Genomic DNA, 11,020 nt, shown 5'->3' on the forward strand with positions numbered 1-11,020 from the left:
CCTCAACTCCTGGGCCACGGCCCATTACCGAGCCTTGAGAACTGGGTGTTCAGAACTGGGTGGCGGAAGTGATGGGCGAGTGCGTGCACATCCCCACTTGCATAAGCAGCAGGCAAATGCGTGCGCATGCACCCCATTTGTGCAGAACCATCCCGTCTCCCTCCCCAGGGCCGCAAAAGTGGGAAGGTTAGGGAATTCTGTTTTAAGGGACCCTATTGTGTCACAAATCTTTTAAAATTCAGATGAATTCTATATTCTCCAAATTCCATTTTCAGATAGTGGTGTGGTTTTTCGTAATTAGCTTTCAAACAATGTATAAAAATATCAATTGCACTGATGGATTAATACTTTAATTTTTAACTAACAGAAACATCAAAATGTTTTACACTGGTGATCCTTCTCTCACATTGTTGCCATTTTATAGAGAATGCTGCTTGATGTTCCTGTGTTATAAATAATAACTCTATATGCTACTATCATTTTTCCAAAACTTACAGTATTAATATAATGTAATTACATGGCTTTATATTCAGCAAAGTAATAATTACAGTTGTTATAAAAGTTCTAACAGTCTCAAGTTACAAAAGCTCAAAATTGTATTGAGCATTAGTTAAGCTTCACCATTAATACGGAATGTTGAACCATGTGAGAGTGAACATTTTTCGTCTCAACACACAAAGTTGTTCAATTCTCTTCCAATGCCCGCCCCCCGAAAGGAAAACAAAAAATACAACATCTGTAGATGCTTGCAATGGTTAGAAACTGCAGGGCATCTCTGGCACAACAGTACAGTAGTTATTCACCTTATTCCCAAGGTTAATATATACTTATTGCAATAAAGATAAATACTGTCAAAATAATCAATTTACTGCATTTCTTGTGCTAAAGTACTAAATAATGTTTAGAGTAGCTTTGATATTATTATCCCATCTAAATAACAGGATTTTATTCAAAAACAAAACTTCAATTTCATCAAATTAGAAGAATTTGAAGATGATCTTTTTATATCTAGGCTTGAAAGTTTTGCACATTATAATTCTAGACAATTACACAAACCTTTCCTATAACATTAATCTGAATTAAGGTTTTTTTTTCCTTTTTGCTCTTAAATTGGTTTTCCTCATGGATAATATTGTCTTGTTCAGATCAAAAAGCTGTAACTTTCTCGTGACTTCAGTTACAAGCAGTAGACGAATTAACATTCATCTTAGAAAGCATATAATATTTCCTCTTCCAAGTGTTAAGAAAACACATTATTAAACTTGAAGTTTAAGATCTATTTTGCAGATAAAGGACACTGGCATTATTGACATATCAAAATACTTCATGCACTTTGAAGTGATTGTCCAAAGAAGGTGCTTCATCAGCAAAATGAAGTTGGCTATTTATATTTGCACCAAACTCCTCAAGAAGTTGTACAAATCTTTTGTGCTCTTTTCCAATCCATGTTCTCATTGTATCAAATACCTGATATGGTGTGACATGAGCATTAACTGAAATTCCAGTCTGTGAAAAGTCTTTCAGCACATGAGGGTACGTTACCCAAGTATTACTTCCTCCAGAATGACCGCCATCCAACCAGTACATAGCTTTTATATTTTGTATAAAAGCATCTATATCCTTGTCCTTTTTTGCTTCTTTCAGTTCATGAAGTAATTGATTCAAGACAACACAACCTTTACTGAATCCTATTAATGTGAATGAAGCTCTACCAATAGCAGAAGGCTCATTAAAGCTCACAGCAGAATTGCTAACATGTTCACAGTGTTTCTCTGCTGCTGGGCAACCATTACTAGTTGCAAAAGTAGGTAATTCACAAGAAACTGCCTTTGTATTGTCACTGAAATCGTACATGATTTTTTCAGACACCAAAAAATTTTGAGCAAGTTTAAATGCATTAACTAACAGGGCATGAAGGTGTCTGAAGGCTCCAAAGTCAGTACTATGTTCAGGTGCTCCAAATAAATTGCTTGCCACAAAATTATCATAGCAGCTGAACTTGTGCAAATGCATACGGGAACATTTTATAATCCAAATGTAACTGCCTGGAAAACGATGACCAAGAATAATTGCAATATTTTCTAAGCACCATTTTTTCCACTGGAAGTTCTCTGGATGGCAAGCCATAATTTCATGATAGTTCTGAAATGAAATAGATAAAGAGGCACTATTTTAGAGGAAATTATTGGAAAAAAATGCAGGTCACATGCAGAGTAGAAATAACATACTTATTGTAATAAAATTTGAGGAATGCATGCATTTGAAATGAATACAGCTGTCCCTTTTAAGATATTCCAGCTGTACTGTAACTTATCTGATTTTTCTGAATGACTCTGGGTGGCTTACAAGTAAAAAATATGTTACAATTAAAACACTAAAGTATTTTAAAACAATGAAATGATTAAAAGTAGTGTTAGCAGTAAAGCCAGGAAATGTGGCCCTTGACACTTTCAGTATCCCAGAATTCGAAACATAGGTAGGTTTTTAGGGCCTTACAAAAGGCTAACAGGGTTGGAATCATTCTAATCTCCACAGAGCAGGGGCCACTGCAGAAGAAATCTATCATCTAGTCCTCACCAGTTGACACTCTGGTCGATGGGATCTGCAGCATGCCCATTCTGCTAGATTGAGTTGGGTGGCTAGAGACTCTTGGAAAAAGATGATCCCTCAGATAATCTGGTCCCAAGCCATGTAGGTCTTTAAAAGTGACAACCAGGACTCTGAATTGCCCCCAGACACAAACTGGTAATCAATGCAGCTCATACAAAAGTGGGATTACCGGTGCTATATATCTAGCGCCATTTACTGCCTGCATTCTGAAGTTTCCAAATGCCCTTCAGGGACAGCCCCAATAAAGCATGTTGCATTAGTCTAAATAAGAGATTACAAAGGTGTGAGTTACTGTGAGCAGGGCCTTCTGGTCCAAGAATGGGTGCACCTGGTATACCACCTGAAGGTGTGCAAAGGCTCTTTTAGCCATGACTGTTACCTGCAGGAGCAGTAAGTCTAGGACTCTAAAAGGGTTTCAGATGGCATAATGGGTCTGTCTGGGGTTGTATAACCCCATCCAGAACTAAAGATGGAAGAGCCTTGGTCTCTGGAAGGTCCAAATACACAAAACTGCTTCATCTTGCTAGGATTGAGTTATAGCCCATTGATGTTAAATGCCATCAAACCCTTTAAAGCTAAAATGACTTCCAACACTTCCATTTATTACAAAATACTCTGGAATTTGGGTAGATGCGGAGCAGCCTGCCTCAACACCAACATAAAAAAGGAGACAAGGGATGCTGTCACGGTGACATGACACATCTCCACAGGGCTCTGTGAGATTGTGCTGAAACTCGAACTGCGAGGAGGTTCTCTTGGACCTAAATCACCTCAGAGGGGTGACAAAGTAAGAGAGCACACTCCGTTGATCTCAGGGAGTTCGCAAGCTCCCTGATTAATCCGGAGAAGGCTCTCAATCCGGCAGGAAGAAAAGGACGGCCATTGCATGTCTGACTGAAGCTGTGGCAGCCACCGATGAAACAAGCGTGAAAGACTGAGGAACAGTGCAAATGATCTGGGTGAGAGATTTCTAACTTCTATTGAGAAACAAGCCCCCTGGAAATTAGCCTGGGTGAAAGTGGGACCCTAAAAGGAGGTGGAATTGTTTTCCTCCTACCTCCCAAGAAAAGTGGCGAGCAAGTCTGAGAGCCATTTTTAAAACGGAAGAAAGATAAGAGAACTTATTAAAAGAGTAAAAGAACTTGGAAACTAGGAAGCTGGACTGGGGATCTCAAATATAATATTGACTAATTTGGAAGCTTTTGGGGATTATAAAATTTGGATCTAGAGAACCTTTTTTGAAAAAATGTGGACAGGATAATTAATATAAAATTAGAGGAAGAAAAGGGAGAGAAACAGAGCAACAGTGACACCTACAGGCAGAAGGAAATGTTGAGAAGGAAGTGAGAAAGGAAAGGAAACATAACCTTGAGAGGCTGAAGAAAATAAAGACTGGCTGTTAAAACAAAGAACACCTGCATCAATATATTATTTTATGTTAGATAGCGGAGACAGAGAGTGAAATACTGAGACTTTTAAAAATAGTGTAGCTATTGGAAGTCAAGCAGAAGCTAAACAGATAAAGCAAACAGAAGCCGAGAACAGTAAAATATTTTCCTTCTCTTTTATTTTCTGCTCTGAATTTTCCCTCAGAAGATATAAAACAGTTGGTGGTTGAATTTTCAGGCTTGGTGGGCCTATGTGGATTATAAATTTAACAAGAGAAGAATACTTTTTGAAGAACAAAGGGGTCAACAGTTTAACAAGTCTTGGATTACAATTTATATCTTTGCTCTCCTCTTGGATTACAATTAACAGCTTTACTTCTTTTTTGTGGATTATAATTGTGCTCCTCTGGGATTACAATAAAAAAAACAGTGACATTATTTGGAGATAGAAAATAGAAAGAAGGAAAAAGGGATACAGTAATATTGAATATTTGGACTCCTGAATAGCTTTGTAAAAAGGGAAATTGGAAGGAGATAGTGAAGTGGGCGGTCAACACTGGGGCTGTTGGGGTATTGTAATTATTACCTTTAATAATTGGTTTAAATTTATTAAAACATCTCAAAATGAAGAACACTATATCTGCACCATCCTCAGCATCTAGTCCAGCAGGCCAAGGTCATTGGATGCTATGTTGCAGCAAGAGAAAATGAATACGATGCAATTAGAGATGAAAGCTATGATTCAGGCCATGCATGAAGACATTAAAGAAAGAATAGGAAAAGTAGAGGATAAAAGCACTGATTCAACCAAATGTTATTAACATGGAAAATATTGTTAGGTACAAATATATTTTGAATGAAAAGGGGAAACTCAAAACTAAACAAGAATTGAGCGATCAAGGGATTGATATGGCATGGTACTCACAGGTTGCAGATACATTGTAGATATGAGAAAGTTGTTAAACTATATGATTTTATAAAGAACTAACAGAATTAGACAAGATATTAACAGGGACAGAAGAAAAATTGATAAAGAAAACGTACAGCTACTTATTGGGTGTTAAATTGGAAGATGAACAATTGAAGGAGACAATGACAGTATGGGCAAAAAACTTTGGTTATACAATAATTAGACAAATGGCAGAAACTGTGGGACAGGAACTATAAATTAACAATGTCAACTGCATACCAAGAAAATTAGTACAGGATGTTTTATAGATGGCATTTTGCGCCAGCGAGGTTGGCAAAGATGTTTAAAGATAAGTCGGCTAAATGCTGAAAGTGCCACCAGATACCTGGGTCATATGTGGTGGACATGCTCAAAGGCAAAAAAAATAGTGGACAAAAATACATATATGGATGGAAAAAATGATAAAGCAGCATACTGATTTAAAGCCAGAAATATTCTTGTTGGGGATTTTACCTGAAAAATACAGTAAGAGGAATGCATATCTAATTATCCATATACTAACTGCAGCTAGAATTGTATTTGCACAAAGTTGGAAATGTGAAGAAATCCCCACAGATGAGAATGTGATCAGGAAAACATTAGAATGTGCAGAAATGAATAGACTAACGCTAGCAAGTAAGGAAAAAGAACAAAGTGAATATTATATGACATGGAACTTATTTTATCAATGGTTAGATAATAAAAATGGAAATTAGAAACAGAGAAACAAAAGGAAAAGATTAGTAAAATAAAGAAGATACATTAAGAATCAAATATTATGATTATTCTGTTTAATATTATTATTTTACTATATAATCAATGTTAATGTAATGAATATTGTTGTAAATCTCAATTATTATTTTATAAAGATATCTGTATCCTGATGACACTGTTTAATTGAAGATGGAATTATTATATTTTTTAAAAAAGGGACAAATATCTTCTATTTCAATTTGCATCTTAGACAGCTGAAACTCTTTGATTTCTCTACAATGATAGCTATCAAGATCCTTAGATCTTCCATTTATGTCTTAACCTTTTCTTATAGGTATACAATATAGGTATTGTATATTTTTTTATTTCAGCTGGCTTAATCCTGATTCATTCTGCTGGGCTGTAATTATAATAACTGTATGGGTTTTTTCCTTGCCACCAATTTATCCACAGAAAAAAAAAAATCCCACAACCACCACAGAGACAACAGCCTCATTTCTTTTACTATGGAATAAGAATAAATAATGGCCACCACGCGAAAACCTTTTTGGTTTGAAAATGATACAAACAACCTAGAGCAACTCAAAGGTCAGTCAAGATCCCTGATGAAAGTCAAGATTTGTGCAAGGTATCTATAGACTCCCATTAGAAAACAAACAAACCTCTGACATATATCCAGCATATTCCTTGATTTTCACTTTCGGGAGCATCTACAACGTCATACCCATAAAGCTGTGAAATGGCTTATTTTTAAGTACCAATCGTGGCCTACAAAAGAGGCCACGGTTTCTTCTAATGACCCCCCTCCCCCACTCGATTTAACACCGGCCAACTTATTCACAAATTCCCCTCCCTTTCCGTTTGAATTCCGAGACCTGAATTTCGCCAGGAAAGCACAAGCACAGAAGTCCTAGGGAGAAACCCCTAACTCCCTGCACCCCAAAAGCAACTCCCACTGGCCATTTCTTGGGTTGCCTTACTCCTCCGCATCGTTGCTCAGCGCCAGCAGCCGCCGCCACCGAACCTATCGGGGACTGCGGCGTCCACTCGCGGTTCACCGAGCCCGCGGTCTGCGTTCGCACGTGCGGCTGAGCCACAAACGAGTCCCACCGGGGACAACCCATGAAACACGCGGTACCCCCTTTCCCCTCCCCCCCAGCTCCACGAGTTGCGTGTAAGGCGGCGTGTTTCCTTCCTGGCGGGCTTCGCGTATCCGAAAAAAGTCGCGGATCGGGGGGAATCTCCGGCGCCCGCCTCCTACCTGCACGTCCCCCGGGAAGTAGACGACGTGATGCTGAGCCTGCCCCGTTGCTGGGGCGGAAGGGGGCAAGTGCAGCAGCGCGTCGTTGGCTTTGAAGGGCTCGTCGCCCGGCACCTCCGACAGCCGCAGCAGCCTCGGCCGCTGCGAGGAGGTCGAGGGCAGGAAGAAGGCGCTCCCTCCGCTGCCTCCTTCGTCACAGCCTGCCCTGCTGCTGCTGCTGCTGCTGCTCGCGGCCCCCGACAGGTAGGCAGCCGGATTTCCTCGGAGGCTCATAGTCCGGGTCAGGCAAAAAAAAACGGAGCCGAGGAGTCCCCTCACGACCGAGGCTACAGGTGGACAACACCTGCTCATGGAGGCTCTAATGTTCTGGCCCCGCGCGAACGGCCAGGCCTCCAAGGTCTCCCAAACAAACGCGCCAACCAATCGACGGGCTCGGTCTGCCCACACCTCCGAAGCGGCGTAGAGACGACTGCGCAGGCGCCTATGGCAGGCAAGAGGAGGCGCGTTCCCTGTCGGAGGGGCGAAAGAGAGCTTTGATTGGTCGTCCCGAGTCGCTTCCGCTGGTTGGCTTCAAAAAGGAGAGCGGGGGAAATTGAAAGAGAAGAGGCGGGTCCGGTCGTAGGAACAGAGGACCGCGAATAAAAATGTTTCAGTAGGTCAATTGTACAGTCTCGATGTGGTTGATTAATGCCTTCCCTATAAAAAAGCAAGGTTTTCCAAAATGATCAGTATTAACCTTCAAAGGTGGATGTTATCATTTGTACTACTATTAAAGTAGGATTTTTTTCATATAATATTTGCGGATTCGGGAAGAATCTAAAATTTCATGAATGAATTGATGAACTAAAGAGTTTGCTCCCCCCCCCAATGTATAAGAACCATATTTGCTACACAGTTTGTAATTGTCGCTTGCTTTATAAATGATTATTTTTCATTTTGCCATTCAGATCCTTCAAATGCTAACCTGGCTTATACATTTTATCAATCCATGATAAGTAAAACCTAAACTGCCATTACAGAATTCTATGAGCAAGAGTGATCTTTAATAAGAATAGACTCTTTCCTCTGATATTTAACTGAAGAAATAATTGTCAACAGCTAAATACTTAAAACAGACCATTGGGAAAGAGAAATCTGCCTACTCCAACCCATGCACATAAGATATCAAAAAAATCTGAAGGGCATAAATTATTGCATCAAAATAATGCATTGGAAAATAACACAGGCACCAAAGCCACAAAAAGTTCAAGGTTAATTTTATAATTTGGGAATGGAAGGAAAGGCTATATCCTAGAAGGAATAGCTATCTGAAATGCAGATAATTCTTATTTATGACCACAATTGTGATGGGAATTTCTGTTGACTGTGAGGCAGTTGTTGGATGAGTTGCATATAATCGTATGACCTTTTTTGTTAACAGAATCACTGCAGTTGTTAAGTGAGTCACATGGTCATTAAGTAAATCTAGCTTTCCCCATTGGCTTTGCTTGTTAAAAGCTGGCTGAAGAGGTCCCAAATGGTGATCACATGACCCTGGGACACTACAGCCATCATAAATATATGCCAGCTGCCAAGCATCTGAATTTTGATCATGTAACCATGGGGGCGTTTACATGGTCATAAGTTGTAAGTCATTATTTTTTTCATTGTTGCTGTAACTTCCAATTGAATGATTGTAAGTTGAGGACTACTTGTACAGAATGGGAGCACTTTAGCTAATGTGAAAATAGAGTGTAACATTTGTTGCAGGTTTTATTTCTCTATTCCAGAACAACTTCAATCCCACCATTTTTCTCTTTGTGATATTTACTTACTCACTCACTTGCTCACTCATTCACCCACTCACTCACTCATTCATTTCCTACCTTTATTATTTTTATAAACAAGGAGGTGAACATCCTTCCTCCTATTTTCCCCACAACAATAGCAATATTATGTTGAAATCAGCATGCTATTTCTTTTGCTGGTGCAATGAAGCTTAAATAGAATCCTTATTTAACTGACAAAAAGTATTAATTCTTATTATGAAAAGGTTATTTTACTGGAATTTCTAATTCTATAATAAACTGATCACCACAAGATGGTGCTGTAGTTCTAGCTTGATGACAATTGCTACTTATCATTTGGTTATTTTATATTTAAACTTCATAATTATAGGGGTAGTGTAAATCAGCAAACTTTTTTTTGATATTGACTATAAGATTGATTTACAAAATGAAACTGGAAAAAATTAAATATTTTTTTTGGCAACATTTATTTCTGTGCTGGCTCTGTTTTAAGATTTCAAATTTAGTTTCTTTAAAAAGTTTCACAATAAATATACATATGAGTTGCAGAAGTGGTTCATGGAGAAAGGAGAATTGATTCTCCCAGGACAAAATGCACTGAGATCTGTTTGATATATAAAATAGCACAAATGTATTTTCCAATGTAGGAATGCAGACATATTGCAGATATCTATCCAAGAGAAAGCTAATAGCCCCAGAATTCATTTTCAGCTCCAAGTTTAAGACTATACTCATATTTATCTGAGAAAGAAGAATAGCTTTTGTTTGTGCTTATAATGTCTATATTTTATCAGTCTTGGAATACATAGAATGAATACTTGAACTCCCTGACGTTTGACTAGAAAGAGTCCAGAAAATCAGCTTTTTTCAGGGCCTTTTGAAGTTGTGAAACAACCACTCTAAAAAGAGAAGGATGGAGATTGGAAAGAAATCATTCTGAACAGTTGGATCCAAGGATAACTTCTTAGGAAGGGGACAGACAGCCCCCTCTTTAAATGCAAATATCTTCTCCTGCAAAGAGGAGTTCACCATATCTTCTATCCAAGCATGCATCACTTCCCAAGAGGCCTTCACCAGCTAGGAGAGATATGGATCTAAAGCACAGGTGGCAGAAATCACAGTCCCAATAATGCTGCCCACTTCCTCAGGATCAATCAGGTGGAACTCTTATCAATAGCCGAACAAGACCATGCCTCAAATCAGTTACTAAGACTCACACAGCCAACCCAGTTCTAACTGATCAGCCAGTCTGGATCTGATTAACTTGCTTACAGTAGACCACCTAGTGTTCCTGCAAGGGTTTCCCCGGTCTCTCTCTACCAAGAAGAGACATAGCCACCCAATACAGAGTTGCTGGATGCCAGCTATGAGAATGATAAGATGAAGAAATAGCCTGTTTTGCCATTCTTATTGACACGTGGTAAGGCTTAATAAAGGTTTTTACCTGTCCTTGATTAGATTTGCTTTTTGTCTTCCTTCTGTGGTGCTGTGGGCATCTTCAGTGTCATTTCATCTTGCAGAATTCCTCTGAAAGCTAGAGGGCCCTCTAGGATCACAGAGAGGCTGCACAGGCACCATTTCACTATTCTTGAAGACCTTCTCTATGTTATTTTTTATTCACGTTATTAGGAGCATAATTATTCTGTTAGAAAAATACTAATTGGAACCTTAATGAATTTATGCCCGTTGTTGATCAAATCATGCATCGGAATTTCTGTATATAAGTCAGCAAAGACATACAATTTATATATCCTTTTATGCTTCATGTTACCTTAAAGCAAACATGAGTAGCTTTAATCGTTGTAAGTAATAGTACATGTATAATGATAATATTACTGACAAAATGGAAGGCTAGCTTTGTCTTAGAGGTTAAGGAAGGGAATAATTTTTGTATCCTTGAGAGTAGCTATCAATTTACAAACAGTGTGAAAATCATCATTTTGCCCTTGAAACACAACTTTATTAAGTTAACATTTTCAAGTAAAGGCTGTAGTTAATTTGATCAGGAACTGCATCCTAAACATTCTTGGTAGTACAGTATTTGCATGATTTGTATTCCACGATTGTGCTGGAAATCAATTATGGAGAGCCATCATGAAATTACTGATTACTATCATAACCTGAGGTTTACTTTTTGTGGCTATCTGCCATTCCTTAAACTGAATGCATTTTGTTCCAAGTTTATGTTATAGCCATATGATCCCAGACAAAGATGGAAATGCTTTAAGTAGATGCAGAGAGATGCTACATTCAAAGAAGCAATAGCACTTAGAATTATATACTGCTTCACAGGGCTTTAAGCGATTTACAG

General features: G+C 38.6%; 1 protein-coding gene across 1 annotated transcript; it reads right to left on the reverse strand.

The window, feature by feature from the left end:
- Nucleotides 1-1,145: 1,145 nt before the first annotated feature.
- CUNH2orf69 (chromosome unknown C2orf69 homolog) lies at nt 1,146-7,313 on the reverse strand. Its single transcript, XM_070956820.1, has 2 exons — nt 6,923-7,313; nt 1,146-2,142 (listed from the first exon to the last, which is right to left on the reverse strand). Exons 1-2 carry the CDS (start codon nt 7,271-7,273, stop codon nt 1,315-1,317), a joined length of 1,179 nt encoding a protein of 392 aa, XP_070812921.1. The 5' UTR covers nt 7,274-7,313; the 3' UTR covers nt 1,146-1,314.
- Nucleotides 7,314-11,020: the final 3,707 nt, after the last annotated feature.

The sequence above is a fragment of the Pituophis catenifer genome, unplaced genomic scaffold (assembly GCF_029215685.1).
Source record: "Pituophis catenifer annectens isolate HBS135680 unplaced genomic scaffold, rPitCat1.0.hap2 SCAF_1, whole genome shotgun sequence".
NCBI lineage: Eukaryota > Metazoa > Chordata > Lepidosauria > Squamata > Colubridae > Pituophis > Pituophis catenifer.

Excerpts from the sequence above, each read along its gene's own strand:
- CUNH2orf69 (XM_070956820.1), bottom strand. The coding sequence starts at position 7,273 with ATGAGCAGGTGTTGTCCACCTGTAGCCTCGGTCGTGAGGGGACTCCTC. Across the intron at positions 2,143-6,922 it reads ACTTCCCGGGGGACGTGCAG|AACTATCATGAAATTATGGC; the intron begins GTAGGAGGCGGG and ends ATTTCATTTCAG.